Below are 18,298 nucleotides of genomic sequence, written 5' to 3'. Positions count from 1 at the left end.
ATAATTTGTACCCTTCTTTAATCTACCCCATATAATTTACCAAAACTGACTCAAAATAGACAATCTGGGGGCTTCCCTGGAGGCGCAGCGGTTGAGAGTCCACCTGCCGATGCAGGGGACACGGGTTCGTGCCCCGGTCTGGGAAGACCCCACATGCCGTGCAGCGGCTGGGCCCGTGAGCCATGGCCGCTGAGTCTGTGCGTCCGGAGCCTGTGCTCCGCAACGGGAGAGGCCACAACAGTGAGAAGCCCGCGTACCGCAAAAAAAAAAAAAAAAAAAAAAGAAGACAATCTGTATAGTGGTACATCTGGTAAAGAAATTTAGATCATCCGTCAATTGAAATCCAAGGCCCCGTTTGCTTCAATGTTAAATCTTACTAAATTTTTCCAATCCATCTGAAATTGGTTTTTATTGAAATTTGAGTAGGTGTCACATTAAATTTCCTTAAAAGGACTTTCAGACGACCTAGCAGCATTTATTGAAAAGACCATCTTTCCCCCATTGCTCTGCAGTGTCACCGTAGACCAGAGCATTGCATTTGTGAGGGGATCTGTTTCTAGAATTTCTCTTTTGTTCTGTTGTGCAGTTTGTCTATACTTGAGCCAACACCACACTATATCAATTAATATATCACACAATGTTAACTCATATAGCTTTCATTATCTTGTGCTGAATTTCTTCCAGTTTTTTTTTTCAAAATGTTTTTGGCTAATCTAAGACTATAGTATTTACATGTGAATTTTTAAATTCAGCTTGGCAATCCTCCCACACCACCACCACCACCACCACCACCACCACCAAGAAAACCCCAAAACAGTGAAGAAACAAAACAAAACTAGCAAGAAAGCCAGCAAACAAAATTCCTTGCCATGATGTTAATGAGATTTTTACTGAATTTGGATTAATTTAGAGAGAACTGACATCTTTAAAATATTTACTCTTATGATCGATCTCCAAATTTTGTATTCTCATCATTTATGTAGTTTTATTAATTTCTCTTAATGATGATTTGTAGTTTCCACTATAGAAATCTCACTCATCTTTTATTAGATTTATTCCTTGATAATTGACATTTTTGGATGCTATTGCAAATGGTATCATTTTCTTGATTCCAAGGAATGCTTCCCCCACTCAAAAAAAACCCCACTGCTACAACTAATAAGAAAGTTCATCAAGGTTGCAGAATTCAAAATCAACCCAAAAAATCGATTTATATTCTATATATGGCAATGAAGGCATTAAACAAAAATTAAGTATACAATATCATTTACAATCTGGTAAACTGAGACCCACCAAATTTTTTTCAAGACTTTATTTGAGGGAATATCAACTCAAATCCAGCAGTGCCAAACTGAAAGTGGTTAGGAGCACTCCATCAACATAAGCTGCGGGAAAGACTTTTATAAAAATGAGGCAGTAGGAAAGAAAGGAAATTATTTGATTGGCTATAACTTAAGTGGCCGCCTTACTTGCAAAAGCCTAGTTGGGTGTTTGTGACTGGTTGCTCTTAAATTCATTTTCTGGGATACGAGTGCATTAACGGATATTAGATCTGGCTTGGGTTTGGGTTTGCTTATGCAGGCTACCAAGGTATTCAAGCCATCTCAGTCTAATGGCCTCCTTGTGTAATTACTTCAGCAATTCCCCCCTTTTGGTCATCCTCTCATGTGTTTGTTATTAGCACACTCAGTTATCATCAGGGTGACTTGTTTCGCTGTGAAACTTACAGGTTATGAAATCACTTTTGAAGAAGATTTTTGCTGTTCATCTCATTGTTCATCTTGTTTCTCTTTCTCAAAGCACAGCGAGACAATCTGATGTACTAATGGTGCTGTGAACACCTATAAAACCCTTGAGAGAACACAGCTCGTCAGGGAGTCAACAACGATGGCTATCAGAAGGAAAATACCAAGGGGCTGAAATAGGCATCTATTCATAGGCCCAATGAACCAAACCATTCTGTACCAAATAAATAAAAGAATGTACACGAAGAGGCACTAATCTCTTTTAGCCAAGTGCCTTAATAATTTTTTGTATTTGAGTTTCTATAATACCAGAGGTATTCGCAGGAGATATTTGGTATTGCAGACTCCTGTGGCCAACAAGTAATTTAAATTCTATTATCTAAAACCACCTGTGAGGTCAAAATAATCCTTATGCCAAAGAGGCATATTGTGTGGTGGCATATTCTGCTACCCTTCAAGGTCATGCTGCCATGATTTGTGCTTGTTTGGCTTATTTTTATTTTGCTTCCCTTAGATTTTTATCAAAAGGCTGTAAAAATTTTGAAGAAAACTAATGGAATTTATAATATCACTAAGCATGATATCTAACTATTTTGCTTGCATTTTAATTTGAAATTTTCATAATAACTCAATGTGATAAAAATTAGTTTCAGTCTAAGTTAAGAAAATGGGTAAAGTGATAAAAGGGAAAAACCTACAACCCAGGTTACTCTATCCAGCAAAGATCTCATTCAGGTTCGACAGAGAAATTAAAACCTTTACAGACAAGCAAAAGCAAAGAGAATTCAGCACCACCAAACCAGCTTTGCAACAAATGCTAAAGGAACTTTTCTAGGCAGGAAACACAGAGAGGGAAAAGACCTACAAAAACAAACCCAAACAATTAAGAATATGGTAATAGGAACATAGATATCAATAATTACCTTAAATGTAAATGGATTAAATGCTCCCACCAAAAGACATAGACTGGCTGAATGGATACAAAAACAAGACCCGTATATATGCTGTCTACAAGAGACCCACTTCAGACCTAGGGATACATACAGACTGAAAGTGAGGGAATGGAAAAAGATATTCCATGCAAGTGGAACTCAAAAGAAAGCTGGAGTAGCAATTCTCATATAAGACAAAATAGACTTTAAAATAAACACTATTACAAGAGACAAAGAAGGACACTACATAATGATCAATGGATCAATCCATAAGTTGTAAATGTTTATGCACCCAACATAGCACCTCAATACATAAGGCAAATGCTAACAGCCATAAAAGGGGAAATCGACAGTAACACAATCATAGCAGGGGACTTTAACACCCCACTTTCACCAATGGACAGATCAACCAAAATGAAAATAAATAAGGAAACACAAGCTTTAAATGACACATTAAACAAGATGGACTAAATTGATTATTTATAAGACATTCTATCCAAAAACAACAGAATACACTTTCTTCACAAGTGCTCATGGAACATTCTCCAGGATAGATCATATCTTGGGTCACAAATCAAGCTTTGGTAAATTTAAGAAAATTGAAATCGTATCAAGTATCTTTTCTGACCAGAATGCTATGAGACTAGATATCAATTACAGGAAAAAAGCTGAAAAAATACAAACACATGAAGGCTAAACAATACACTACAAAAAGTTAACTAAGAGATCACTGAAAAAATCAAAGAGGAAATCAAAAAATACCTAGAAACAGATGACAATGAAAACATGATGACCCAAAACCTATGGGATGCAGGAAAAGCAGTTCTAAGAGGGAAGTTTATAGCAATACAATCCTACCTCAAGAAACAAGAAAAATCTCAAATAAGCAACCTAACCTTACACCTAAAGCGATTAGAGAAAGAAGAGCAAAACCCCCTGTAGTTAGCAGAAGGAAAGAAATCATAAAGATCAGATCAGAAACAAATGGAAAAGAAATGAAGGAAACAATAGCAAAGATCAATAAAACTAAAAGCTGGTTCTTTGAGAAGATAAACAAAATTGATAAACCATTACCTAGTCTCATCAAGGAAAAAAGGGAGAAGACACAAATCAACAGAATTAGAAATGGAAAAGGAGAAGTAACAACTGACATTGCAGAAATACAAAAGATCATGAGAGATTACTACAAGCAACTATATGCCAGTAAAATGGACAACCTGGAAGAAATGGACAAATTCTTAGAAAAGCACAACCTTTCGAGACTGAACCAGGAAGAAATAGAAAATATAAACAGACCAATCACAAGCACTGAAATTGAAACTATGATTTAAAATCTTCCAACAAACAAAAGCCCAGAACCAGATGGATTCACAGGCAAATTCTATCAAACATTTAGAGAAGAGCTAACACCTATCCTTTTCAAACTCTTCCAAAATATAGCAGAGGGAGGAACACTCCCAAACTCATTCTACAAGGTCATCATCACCTTGATACCAAAACCAGACAAAGATGTCACAAAGAAAGAAAACTAAGGGCCAATATCACTGATGAACATAGATGCAAAAATCCTCAACAAAATACTAGCAAACAGAATCCAGCAGCACATTAAAAGGATCATACACCACGATCAAGTGGGCTTTATCCAGTGAATGCAAGAATTCTTCAATACATGCAAATCAATCAGTGTGATAACCCATATTAACAAATAGAAGGATAAAAACCATATGATAATCTTAGGAGATGCAGAAAAAGCTTTTAATAAATTCAACACCCGTTTATGATAAAAACCCTCCAGAAAGTAGGCATAGAGGGAACTTACCTCAACATAATAAAGGCCATATGTGACAAACCCACAGCCAACATTGTTCTCAATGGTGAAAAACTAAAACCATTTCATCTAAGATCAGGAAAAAGACAGGGTTGCCCACTTTCACCACTATTATTCAACATAGTTTTGGAAGTTTTAGCCATAGTAATCAGAGAAGAAAAAGAAATAAAAGGAATCCAAATCGGAAAAGAGGAAGTAAAACTGTCACTGTTTGCAGATGACATGATACTAGACATAAAGAATCCTAAAGATGCTACCAGAGAACTACTAGAGCTAATCAATGAATTTGGTAAAGTAGCAGGATACAAAAGTAATGCACAGAAATCTCTTGCATTCCTATACACTAATGATGAAAATTCTGAAAGAGAACTTAAGGAAACACTCCCATTTACCATTGCAACAAAAATAATAAATACCTAGGAATAAACCTACCTAAGGAGACAAAAGACCTGTATACAGAAAACTATAAGAAACTGATGAAAGAAATTAAAGATGATACAAACAGATGGAGAGAGATACCATGTTCTTGGATTGGAAGAATCAACATTGGGAAAATGACTATACTACGCAAAGCAATCTATAGATTTAATGCAATCCCTATCAAAATACCAATGGCATTTTTCACAGAACTAGAACAAAAAATTTCACAATTTGTATGGAAACACAAAAGACCCTGAATAGCCAAAGCAATCTTGAGAAAGAAAAATGGAGCTGGAGGAGTCAGGATCCCTGATTTCAGACTATACTACAAAGTACAGTAATCGAAAGAGTATGGTACTGGCACAAAAACAGAAATATAGATCAATGGAACAGGATAGAAAGCCCGGAGATAAACCCATGCACATATGGTCATGTTACCTTTGATAAAGGAGGCAAGAATACACAATGGAGAAAAGACAACCTCTTCAGTAAGTGGTGCTGGGAAAACTGGACAGCTACATGTAAAAGAATGAAATTAGAACACTTCCTAACACCATACACACAAATAAACTCAAAATGGATTAAAGGCCTAAATGTAAGGCCAGACACTATCAAACTCTTAGAGGACAACACAGGCAGAACACTCTATGACATAAATCACAGCAAGATCCTTTATGATCCACCTCCTAGAGAAATGAAAATTAAAAAAAATAAACAAATGGGATCTCATGAAACTTCAAAGCTTTTGCACAGCAAAGGAAACCATAAACAAGACGAAAAGACAACCCTCAGAATGGGTGAAAATATTTGCAAATGAAGCAACTGACCAAGGATTAACCTCCAAAATATACAAGCAGCTCATGCAGCTCAATATCAAAAAAACAAACAACCCAATCCACAAATGGGCAGAAGACCTAAACAGACATTTCTCCAAAGAAGATATACAGATTGCCAACAAACACATGAAAGGATGCTCAACATCACTAATCATCAGAGAAATGCAAATCAAAACTACAATGAGGTATCAGCTTACACTGGTCAGAATGGCCATCATCAAAAAATGTACAGACAATAAATGCTGGAGAGGGTGTGGAGAAAAGGGAACCCTCTTGCACTGTTGGTGGGAATGTAAATTGATACAGCCACTATGGAGGACAGTATGGATATTCCTTAAAAAACTAAAAGTAGAACTACCATACATCCCAGCAATCCCACTACTGGGCATATACCCTGAGAAAACATTAATTCAAAAAGAGTCATGTACCACAATGTTCACTGCAGCACTATTTACAATAGCCAGAACATGGAAGCAATCTAGGTGTCCATCGACAGATGAATGGATAAAGAAGATGTGGCACAAATATACAATGGAATATTACTCAGCCATAAAAAGAAACAAAATTGAGTTATTTGTAGTGAGGTGGTTGGACCTAGTGTCTGTCATACAGAGTGAAGTAAGTCAGAAAGAGAAAAACAAGTACAGCATGCTAACACAACACATATATATGGAATCAAAAAAAATAAAAATGCTTCCTATGAATCTAGGGACAGGACAGGAATAAAGACACAGGCATAGAGAATAGACTTGAGGACACGGGGAGGGGGAAGGGTAAGCTGGGATGAAGTGAGAGAGTGGTATTAATATATATACACTACCAAATGTAAAATAGATAGCTAGTGGGAAGCAGCTACATAGCACAGGGAGATCAGCTCTGTGTTTTGTGACCACCTAGAGGGGTGGGATAGGGAGGGTGGGAGGGAGATGCAAGAAGGAGGGGGTTTGGAGATATATGTGTATGTATAGCTGATTCACTTTGTTATACAGCATAAACCAACACAACATTGTAAAGCAATTATAGTCCAATAAAGATGTTAAAAAAAAAGAAGAAAATGGTAATGTCAATCTCATGCCTCCTTAAGTCTAAAATGCGTGGTGTTGTTTGGATATCCTGTTATGTATATGAACGCTCCTCTATTCTGCTCACTGCTCCACCACCATCTGTTCCCCACCATCTGTCTCATCCATTATCAGAAGTCTTCCTTAGGATTTAAGATTCACTCTCCTGAAGATCCAGATATCTCATTGATTTGGAGGCTGAAGAATCCAAACCAGATTATGAACCTGTTGCTAAGTCATCTCTCAACAAATAAACCCTACTCTAGGGTTTTCTATATCAGGACCAGCCCACAGCAACTGGATTGCTGGAAGATCCTCTGAATGGACTTGAGTTCTAATGAACCAGGCTATCTCTGATTAACTACAGAGCCTATAAGATACATTTAACATTCAGACATTTCAGGATGAAAGGATCACATATACTCCCCAGCCACCATGAAGAATTGGCTCAGATACCAAAAACTCCACTGAAGACCGACTCAAAGTTTATTGTATTCAGAAAAATCACAATTGCAGTCAGAAGAAACTCAAAATAATAAGTTTACAAGAGATAGCCCATAGAACATTCAAAAGGTTCCATAGCAGAGAAAGGATCCTATGGGCTCTATTCTAAAGGCATTACATGGTGATAATAAAAAAACAGTGGAAAATGGAGGGAAAGCCAATACAAGAAGGAGCAATAGACAGGAAATAACTAGACATTAGAATTTGGAAATTGTAGAAGGCGTCTTTACTCTTAGAGTAGCTAAAGGGTTGGGAAGTGCTGAAGGATGGTTGCTGTCACCGAGGTGAAAAATCGGAGTACTGCCGGGTTTGTAAAGCTATTAAAGCAGAAATATCTTCACCGATCTTCTCTTTAACAAAGTCCATTACCTGTAGCAGGACACACACAGTTACTATAGAGTTTAAGATGAATATTTTGAGCTCTCACCTTTAGATTCCTTCCTCTTCACCTTTAATCCTTTGACTTTGGAACAGTCTCTCAGTATTTGTGTGACCTCTTGTATATACAACCTTTCAAACCTTCCAAGTAAGCATGAATGAGCAGACCATGCTTTACTTTCTCTTAGACCTTCTGACACTATTTTTCAGAATGGAGGGGCAAAAACAGGCTTTGGCCTCCAAGAGATTTCCACTTCACACAATGAATCTACCCTAAACCCCAAAGAGTGAAGCTCTGGAAATGCTTCAGAACAGATATCCTGCTCAGGAAATATAAGCCAGGAAGAGTCTTAATCTTGAAGTTGACTTTCCCAGATCACAGGACTCAGTATTCTAATGTGAAACAATTATTTTAGGCACTGGAGATAAGTTCTAAGACAGGAGGTGTGGTTTTAGGGGCACATGTATGGAAAGGGACATAGGACTGTGAGGCTTTGGAATATCAGATGACGGCAATGTCTGATTTTGTCCAGCAAAGATAAATCAAGGGCCATGACTTTTGCACTTGTTTTCCCTTAAAGGCATCACATGTCCTTTCCCTCACTCTGTTTCCTTCCTCTGGATCATTCCATATATGTCTTCCTCTGACCACATCAAACCCACCTGCAGGTGCCTCACAGAGGCCCTCGGTGTTCAACAGTGTTGCCTTTGCGCACACCCTTGATGATGAAGATCGTCCCAACAATGATGCCCACCAGAGCCATAATCAGGCCCAGGGCACACACTGCGTTCTCTGTGGTCTCTGTGAGGGGGGTTGGAGCTTCATACTCTGGGGAAAAATAAATCAGAGTACAGAAGTAATGCATGTGGTAGGGAGCAGCACTTAGGACCAAATATAGGGTACTTAGTCAAAAGAATATTTTTTCATTAACTAAATAAGAGGAAGACAGGATGACGTATTAAGGGAATTACAGATTACAAGTGGGGAAAGCTGAGCAATGGGAGACCAGGAACAGGAATTGGAGCAGCTGTTATGAAACAGTTAGGGGACTTGTGGCCCCAAAGGGCCAGACACATGCATCGCAGGAGAAAACCATAAAATACAGGAGATTGAAGGATGGTTCTTACCCCAGTGCTTGAGAAGAGGCTCCTCCAAACCCCAGTGCTCCACCTTGCAGTCATAGACATCCTCGGCTGAGGGCACGAAGGGGAGGTAGTGAAACTTGCGGAAAAGGTGGTCATTCCTGGGCAGGAAGACTGTCTCTGACACTCCTGTGGTGACAGGTTTGCCATTTTGAAGCCACGTGACATTGATCACTGGTGGAGAAAACTTGTTGATGAAGCAGATGAGGACGTTGGGCTCTCCCAGTTCCACAGGGGTGTTTGAGAGCACAGTCACTTCTGGAGGTACTGGGGGACAGGTGACAGAAATTAGCCTTCCCTGCTTAACCCTGCCCTTCTCCCTCCCACCAAGGCTGAAAAAGCAATTGAAATTGTGCCCTGAGAATCTGTGTCATGGTCTCAGATACCCAGCTCTGATACCCTCCCCCATTAACGGGAACCAACATTGAGGTGTAAGATACCCAAGGACCTCATTCCTGGCTCTCCCGGCATGGATTCAGGGCAATGACTTTATGAGAGACTGTAGATGCTAGAGACGAGATGTGAGCACATCAAGAAAGAAACAAACTCATAAAGTTCTTGGGCTGGTGGCATGAGAATTTGGAGCTTGCATATGGCAAGAACAGGTCCCTGGGAGGGAAAGGCAGTCACAGTAACATAACACAAAGAGCTGAAGTATCTATTTAAAGCTACAATTCCCAAGCCTAGGAGTGCAGCAGAGAGAGTTACCATTGGTGTTTGGGGTGTGGTTGGAGCGCTTTATCAAGATGTCCAGGTTGGCTCTTCCCACAGCCATATTGGCCAATGCACCCTGAGCCTGAAAACTGGCAAAATTTCCAAATTCTTTAAGCCGCCACACTGTCTCCTTCTTTTCCATATCCACGTGGAAAATCTCATCACCATCAAAGTCAAACATAAACTCGTTTGATTGATAAGGGGACAGAGAGAACTCAGCCTGGATGATCACGTGATCCTCTGAAAAGACAAGAAAGGGAATTAGGGTGGGAACCAGGAGAGAGAGTTGAAGAAGAATCCAGGATGTGAGACACACACATGTGGGCAGGGGTAGTGGAAAGAGAGGGCCAAGTGGAAAGGAGGAGTGATGGAGAGTAGGGATGAGTGGGAAGATGAGGCCTGGGTGAAGGACATTCGTGTACAACAGAGCTGGGAGTGGACAAGCAAAGGTTCAATGTAGAGAGTGTGGATTGAGGAAATGAGGGCTGAAAAACTAGAGTCTCATGAAGCTTTTGTTTGTCTCTATGTTACTGCCTGAGAAATGATTCCCTCTTTAGAATTTCAGCAGTAGCCCCTAAGAGAGAAATGTTGTCTCACTCTCTTGACCTAGGAATTAAATAATTTAAGCCAGAATCCCAGGGCATGTCTCAGAGCACCATAACTCTAAGAAGAGAGAAACAATGTTTAAAAGGTTGGGTTTGAACTCTGGAATCAAATTAAATCTCGAATTCTCATTCAGCTACCTAGTGGTCTTGAGTAGATTACTTTATCTATTTATATGTAGTTTTCCCATTATATTCTACTGTGGTTTTGCTTCCATGTTGGGTTTGTTTTTAAGATGAAATGAGACTAGTTTTAAGTAATTTCTTAGTATATCATCGGGATTACAACAAGTACTTTAGCATCAGAAACTGCTTTATGTTTAAGGGCCAGACCCATGGACTATATGACTGGAGATTGTGGTACCCAAATAATTAAGTTTGAGACCTTGTAGCATTGTGGAGCACTCACTTTCCTGTATCCACACCCACACCCTGCATCCCTCTGAGGGAAGTACTATATTTGGATTGACCTCACCAACATTCCCTTGCACCTTAAAGATCTTTAGATTGAGACTGTCATTGAGGGACATATTCTATTATGGTTGATAGTGAGAATAATCTACACCAAGGGAATAATGGACTTGAAATAAGAAAGCTACAATTGAAGAGTATGCTGCCTCTGTGGTACATGTAAATGAGCGGTGGGTTTTAAAATCTGACTGTATATTGATAAACCTAGGGATTTATTTAGCATTTGCAGCTACACACACACACACACACACACACACACACACACACACACACACACACACATTGTAACTTCCTCTTTTAGCTCCAAGGGAAGCTATCTTTCCTGGAAGGCATCCTTGTATGTGGCTCTTTCTGGGCAATAGAAACCTACACTGTCATCATGGGTCTTGGAGCTAGGTTATTACTTTACTTATTTCCAGTCTACCTGCCACCTTCTTTGGGGGTCACTCTGGGCGAAGAATGTTTTTTCACAATACACCTTCACAACGGCACAATATTTGCTCTGGAGATGGTAGAGAGTAATATCAGACACTTCACTTCCTTACTCAATTTTTCTACTCTCTTAAGAATATTACTAAGTTACAGCAACCAAAGATCCTTTTAAGATCCACTGTAACTGGGGTTATCACCGTCCCAAGAGACAGTAAATTAAATGCAATTCATATCAGCATGGCTGCCCTTCCCCCTCCCTTGGGTGAATGGTTGCTTTTTGGTGATTTTCCTTTCTAGTGATCTTTAGTATAATGTCTATGCTCCAAATAGACTGACAGAATTGACAGGCCAAAAGATAGCTACCGTGGCAAAAATAGTTAAGAACAGGTGCCAAGAAATCTCATACTTTTTTCTGATTTAATCCTCATGAAATTACATGAGGTTTTTAATTTTTACTAATTTTCCAGGAATGAAAAGTTAAAGAGCAGAAAGGTATCTTGTTAATGCCTGTCAGAAAATATTTCCCTGAAAGTTTGGCTTATATCAAAGTCAATAGTATTAATCAGTACACAATTGAGTTTTGCTTCTCTAATCTAAATTTTACTTCAATTGCTGGTGAGCAGAGAGCTCTTCTAACTACAATTTATTATAACATTAGAGTTAGACCGAGAAAATACCTGTCACTCTTCTTTTTCACTCCAAAGATTGTCTTTCAAATGTCCACAGTTCACTTCTCCGATGCTCTCAGAACTTATTTATCCCTACTTTTGATTCTTTCAGCACTTACCTGTGATAGCCCATGATTCCTGAAGGCTTATCAGGACAGTGATGAAAAATCCTGGTATTGGGACTCCAATTATGGCCATTTTCTTTTTAGGTGTCTCGATGAGGGTCAGTAGAGCTCAAGGTGGGTCACAACAGACTGGAATACAAGTAAAGAGAATGTAGGGTTTCAGAGCCTGACTGATTAAAATTTAAAATCAGTTGAGCTGCAGCCAATCAGAAAAATCATTTGATATGACACTGCTGTTGCTAAGGGATGGACTTTTGCAAAGGGTCCAGGAAAGGTGATGCTTTGTTCATTAGATGAAAAGGAACTTCTTAATCAATCAAACAAACTCACAACCAAACAAAAAGAACAAAAGAATCGAGTTTTCAAGAATGATGGGCAATCACTCAGAGACTCTTCCATCCCAATCCAAGTGCCAGAAATGGATCTGCCTGAAGCACATTAGTGAGAATAGAATCAATGGAAATATCCTAAGATAAGAGTTAGTGGCAGATCATGTCTCTGTGCTGTGACAGCCGGGGAATTTATTTAAGGGACAGTAGTTCATCTAAAAGGAAGGTAAATGGTCAGGCTATGAGGAATGCCTGAATCTTGGCAGTGTTGGGTGATAGAGCTGCCCTTAAGGCGCCTCTTACTGCTTCAGGCTCCCTCCAGTGTCCTAGACTCCAAGGTGGCCAACTCTACCCAAGAGTTTGGGATCCCTGACAGTTCAGGAGAACATCAGAAGAGAAACTCTGAGTTCCAACACTCCCAAAGCTGGAGATGTATGGAAAGCTACACCTTGGAACGTAGGTAGTGGTTACTGGAGATAGTAGACCGGAAAGGGGGAAACCTATTCCTAACTCCCATTACCTTAAATGTGTCCTGAGATTGGAAAAGACTTTTGGGCACATACCTTTCCTGAAGAATCAGAGAGATGAATAAAGAGAGTAAATGGGGCAGAGCTTATTTTACCTGGAAGACTAGAGATAACAACCGGTAGGAGGGCTTTACTATTACTTCCTCATGACGAAAGTTCTGATTCAAAGAATTTATCTTGATGTTCACTGTTGAGAATACTGAAAGTTAGCACATGTTGACTGACCCTCATTTTTTGAAAATATAGCAAAACAGAAAGGAAAGTGTTAAACCAACCCTAGAAAGGGCTGGAATCCAAATACTTCCAAGGAGGAGAGACCTGGCAGTGCGGCGGCTCATGAGATGGTGAGTTTACTCTTGAAGATCAGTCATGACACATATACTTAGGGTGGGTTTTCCACAGTGTTTTCTACACTGCTGAGGTCTCATCCTGCCCTACTACTCCCCTCCCAGTTCAGAAGAGCCAAGACTCTACACATGGCTGATTTTTGGATTGTATCTAAGGGCTTTTTTTTTTTTTTTTTTTTTTTTTTGCGTTATGCTGGCCTCTCACTGTTGTGGCCTCTCCCATTGCGGAGCGCAGGCTCCGGACGCGCAGGCCCAGCGACCACGGCTCACAGGCCCAGCCGCTCCGTGGCATGTGGGATCTTCCCGGACCGGGGCACAAACCCGTGTCCCCTGCATCAGCAGGCGGACTCTCAACCACTGCGCCACCAGGGAAGCAGGTATCTAAGGGCTTTGAACATCCTCTGATCCTAACTTCTGGGTGCCTGGGAGGACGCACACACAGTTCTGCCCTAAAATTGTTGAGGACTGTGTGTCCTGGAGGCACTGGAATGGGCCAGAGGAGACTTACAGTATCAGTCTCTGCTGAGAGTCTGATCCTATAATTTAGGTTTGTCATCTCCTCTATCCTAACCTCCTCTAATCACACCTAACCAATATAATTTTTCTGTGCTTGCCCTTTGCTGGCTGCTATAATGCCTTGTTCTTACGAGATGCTCAATATATGTACAGTAAACTCAGAGACTATATATGTCTCTGTGTTCTACATGTTGTAATAGCACCTTCAACCCAAGATGTTGCTCAGCAACTTATGATGTCGTTTAGTCCTAAAACACTGATTGGTTCTCCTCATGAGATTACTAAACTGGGGAGTCTTTAGAATAGACTTTGAGTTCCCTTTCTCTGTGATGAGAAAGAAGTTTCTATTTGGACATTAATCATGGTTCCCTGTTTCCTCCTGACCCCTAACTTCCTGTGTGTTTGAGGGAATTTCTGAGGGCACCTGAATGAGGTTGTCTCGGTAACGTTAAAAGGCGAGGAGCCTCTGTACTAGTCAGAGTTCATTCAGGAAGTAGAAATCCCTGAGGACACCCTAAATGGGATTATTTATTACAATTCTACTCTATTATAGGGAATTACACCTCCAAACTTTTGGAAGCCTGGAGGAGCACAAGTCAGTACAGACCCCTAACTTTGAGAGGGAGGGACCTGTAGGAGCCACTGCTGACATCATGGCTCCTTTAGAGCTCAGGGGGAAGGAATGTCTTGGGAACACAAGGATGCTGCCAACACAAGATCCCTGTCTGTGAACCCTTGTATCCACGACCTGAGAAACCTTCAGCCTGTCTCTGCTTCCCGAATCTCACACTCTTAAGTTTCACTGGCAGAATGTAGACCACATTCAGAAACCGGGGGTAGGGAGAGCCTGGGAAATGTAATATTCTTGGTTTTATTCCCTACTATACAGACAAGACCATAGAAGCAAATAGGAATTAAAAAAAAAACTACTAAATGCAAATATATCTCTCTACCTCTAGCTCTGTATCTCTATTTCCCCCATAGTTCACTCGGGTTCTCCCCACAGTCCAAACTTAGAACCAGAGAAAATGTTATTTTGGAGTAAAAGGCAAGGGCTTGGAAATGAGATCGCTTTCTCCTTGGACCCAGGTCAAGTCTGGGACCTCTTTGCTTCGTGTTTGTGTGGTTTGAGCTCTGAGAGCCTCCAGCCCCTTCCTTATCTGCCTTTCCCTCCTTTTCCCTCTAGCACTCAGAGTCTTCATGGTATTTCTCCTGCTGAGGACTTCCTACCAGAGGATCTTTGAGGATATTGATCTAGGCATTTCCTCCCCAAGTCCCCATGTAAAAAACTCTCCTTGTTCTCTATCATGTCTCCTCTCCATCCTGAGAGGGGGCAAAGGCTAATCTGCTGAAAAAAACCTGTGTCAGACTGAAAACTGCCAACTGATGACATCAACAAATGTGCTGGGATGATGGGTTAATGGACCTTCCTAAGATGTCCTGTGTGAATAAAGGGGTCCGTGGTGTTTGGGCTCATCTCTACCCTGGGAGGATGAGAGTTTGAGAGTTTGATTCATTTTTTTCTTTACCTCCACTTGAAATCTGATGTTTCAAAGGCCTGAGTTTGTACAGGCTCTCAGGGGTGCGAAATCACTTTTCTTTGTGTAGCTTTTGTAAATAAGGAATTGCAGACACACACACACACACACGTGGGGAGAGGGGTTGGAAACTTCAAATCCACATCTCAGAATATTTCCACAGGCCCCATTGTTATGATTTGAGCATCTAGATTCAGATTGTTTCATAATTCCCAATTTTCTTGTCTCTTCTAATAGGCTGAACTTGGTAGTTGAGAGACTGTGAAGGAAAAGTTTCATTCGAAAAATCACCAGTGAAGCCTGAGAGTGGCTGCCTTCACCAGCTGCCTCCTTGCGCCTGGACAATGGCTGATTCACTCCTTCAACTTTCTGTTCCTTCCACGTTTTGGCAAATTATTTTCAGAGCCATTTCCAGCTCCATCTATCATCTTTGCCACCCCGTGGCAAAGTTAAACGTGAGGAATGAATCCCTAGGACTGCTTACTGGGTGGATTAGGATAAGGAAGGTGGTAGAAAATGATCAAAAAGTACCTTGTAGTTAGGTTTCAAGTCTGAATGTTATGACAAATGAAAGAAATTTTCAAAAAATAGAGGTCATGATGAGAAGGTGGCTCTCGTTCGCATTGACATAGCACAGGTCAAGCGTACAGTGTAAGAGGGAAGTTTGTTAGATGATCACAGTAGAACACGGGAGAACATGAGTGGATGAATGTCATCTAACACGCAGGGCATTTCAAGACTTAGGATAATACATGAGAAATGACCAATGCCGTAAAATGCTTTAGCAAAATCAAAGTTTTTATCTAACTGTGATGAGAGAGAATTACCTATTTTTGATATAAGGTTACTTTTGAACTTTGAAGTTTTATGGTAGAAAGAAAGGTGAGAAATCGGCCAGAGAACTGTCACTGGTTTTACTGAAAGTCTTTTTTTTTGGTGCGGTCTTTCTCCCTTACCAGTTAAAATATTACTAATAAAATAGTAAATATCATCTTAAATATTACCATTATATTTTCTACCATTATATTTCCAATTTATTCTGAGGAAACCAAGATTTACAGAAGTCTAGACCTTTGGTCAATGCCTCACTTAGGAAGTGGGAAGGTAGTTTTGTAAATCACGTCTCTAACTCTATAGCCAGTAATATGTGGAGTCCAAGAACGAGTCCATTCAAAACACTAAAACCACTCCCATCACAAATGCAGCCTCAGGTGGGGATGACAGTTGTTTTGTCTTGTAAACTGTGTTTATTGGTGAATATTTTAAAGGTTCTTAATAAACATGGCTTTCCTTTGAGGTGTTTTTTTTGTTTTTCCTAAAGAGTAGTGAAAGCGGGACTAGGCTTCCCTCTTGTGGTCAATAGTATTTAATTCTTCACATCAGTTTTTTTGACATTGAGCGTTCAGAAAGCTAGTGAATGATCCAAGATTTTAAAAGTCAGGATGCTTTAACTAATGTTTTCCTCGTGTACATACTCAGAAATTCCCAGATGTGTTTGATCTAATTAGGTTGCTTAAATGGTTTACAATTTAAAAACCTTTAAAATCTTTTTACAGTAAGCATCACAATGCTTTTTTGGGGATAAGCACACAAACAAAACATGGAATGTGTTTCTTTTAAGTAATTTGAAAAATAAAATGATGCTTGATAAAGAAAACAAGTAACTGTAAATCACTTTCATTCTTGCGGGTAAAAGTTTAATACCCTTTCTATTTCTCCAGGACAAATTTAATCTTAGACTAAATCTCTAGCTCTTTTTAGGAAACCTAAGAAAGGAAGAATGTCAGCTAACTTTCTAGACAAAATTATCTATTGTAAAAATGGCTTTTGCTTGGTAAGTTGTATTTGGCTAGGAGGAATATCTGATGAATTATAACAAGTGTGGGAACCCATACATAGCTTGGGCATCTCTGAATGCAGTGACCCTTGTAATTGGGCATGCACTTACCAGGGGTCTGGAAGCTATGCACATGAACTTGATGCAAAAGGCATTGACTCCAAAATGATGAGGATTCTACCACAGGGTAGCTGCCACTTTCACAGGTGTAAATTCATCTTGCACCTGAGCCGTCACTTAGGGACGAGGTGGGCAGAGACCAGCACCTGGTCTGCATTATGGACTGTTTCAAGAACTTCTCCCACTGAAGAGAATGATCAGATGCTGCTCCCTTGAAATGCTTTGATTCTGTCTGCCCTCCTTCTGAGTGAATCTGAGAGCTAAGTAAGCCTGAGTATTTGATTAAACCTAAGAAGATTCCCTGGGCCTTCATACATGGACCGTTTTCGTTTTATTTAGTTTTTGCACAAATATGTGTATATGAGACATCCTCAGTGTTATTAGAGATCCCCCTCTAAGAAGTGTCTGTTTCTACATTTACACAGATAAAGGGGTTACTAATGTCCCATCTTGCTTTGATCACTCTTCCCCCATTTTCCTGTAGTAGGACCATAGCCCCAAACAAGTCTCCTTATCGCCACCACTTTGTGATTTATCAAAGTGGCAGAAAGTTTGAGGCAGGTAGTTTCCCTATATGTTCATGATTAAGTCTAATAACCAGTGGGTTTAACTTCCGTATGACATTTAATATTTGTATTTCTTCTGATTTGTCCCAATGTACATCGCGTGAAAACACTAAAAATTTTTTTTTAATAATACTTTTGGAATCGGTACTTGAATATCCTTAAGATGCTATTTCTATCTTTAGACTCATAAATTTTGTTTGCATGACGTCACTCTTGCTGTCTATCAACGCTGCTTTGGGAATCAAGAAATTCTACCATTTCTCTTTGTGAATTGCTTTGCTCCTACCTGCATGGATAATTTAGGTTTTCAGTATATGTGGATTGCAGGAAACATGTTTCTGTCTACTCTGAAAGCACTCACAGCACAGGAGAGCACGCCTTCCTCTGGCATTACCCTGTCTTGGATCGTCTTGATGCTCAGTGCCGGGGAGATGTACCACCGCTGTAGCCTCCTCCCTAGTACAAAGCTGGGACTTTCTTAAAAAGCTCTCTAGAGCCCCCAAAGGAAGGTGTGGGCAAAGGGTCCTCCATCCTCACATGGATTGTTGCTCACCTGGACTCTGCAGATATCCCTGGGATTCTGGGGAAAGGGGTGGGGCATACAGTGAACAGGAAGTCTCCTGTGAAAAAGTGAGGTAAGAGTTACCATCATTAAACCT

General features: G+C 40.0%; 1 protein-coding gene across 2 annotated transcripts; it reads right to left on the bottom strand.

The window, feature by feature from the left end:
- Window positions 1-7,285: 7,285 nt before the first annotated feature.
- Window positions 7,286-11,996, bottom strand: LOC137231867 (HLA class II histocompatibility antigen, DR alpha chain). 2 transcript variants are annotated; one of them, XM_067752670.1, is made up of 5 exons: window positions 11,854-11,996; window positions 9,556-9,801; window positions 8,833-9,114; window positions 8,368-8,533; window positions 7,286-7,695 (listed from the first exon to the last, which is right to left on the bottom strand). In XM_067752670.1, the coding sequence occupies exons 1-4, from the start codon at window positions 11,930-11,932 to the stop codon at window positions 8,379-8,381; spliced, it is 762 nt and encodes a 253-aa protein (XP_067608771.1). In that variant the 5' UTR covers window positions 11,933-11,996; the 3' UTR covers window positions 7,286-7,695; window positions 8,368-8,378. The 2 variants fall into 2 exon arrangements, with proteins under 2 accessions (XP_067608771.1, XP_067608772.1); XM_067752671.1 differs by having other exon boundaries at window positions 8,833-9,021.
- Between the last annotated feature and the right edge of the window lie 6,302 nt (window positions 11,997-18,298).

The sequence above is a fragment of the Pseudorca crassidens genome, chromosome 10 (genome assembly GCF_039906515.1).
Source record: "Pseudorca crassidens isolate mPseCra1 chromosome 10, mPseCra1.hap1, whole genome shotgun sequence".
NCBI classification, from domain to species: domain Eukaryota; kingdom Metazoa; phylum Chordata; class Mammalia; order Artiodactyla; family Delphinidae; genus Pseudorca; species Pseudorca crassidens.
This window is presented reverse-complemented; position numbering and strand designations above follow the sequence as displayed.

Coding starts and splice junctions, on each gene's coding strand:
- LOC137231867 (XM_067752670.1), bottom strand. CDS start 11,932: ATGGCCATAATTGGAGTCCCAATACCAGGATTTTTCATCACTGTCCTG. Junction 9,802..11,853: donor GGAATCATGGGCTATCACAG/GTAAGTGCTGAA, acceptor TTGTCTTTTCAG/AGGATCACGTGATCATCCAG. Junction 9,115..9,555: donor CCACACCCCAAACACCAATG/GTAACTCTCTCT, acceptor CCTGTCCCCCAG/TACCTCCAGAAGTGACTGTG.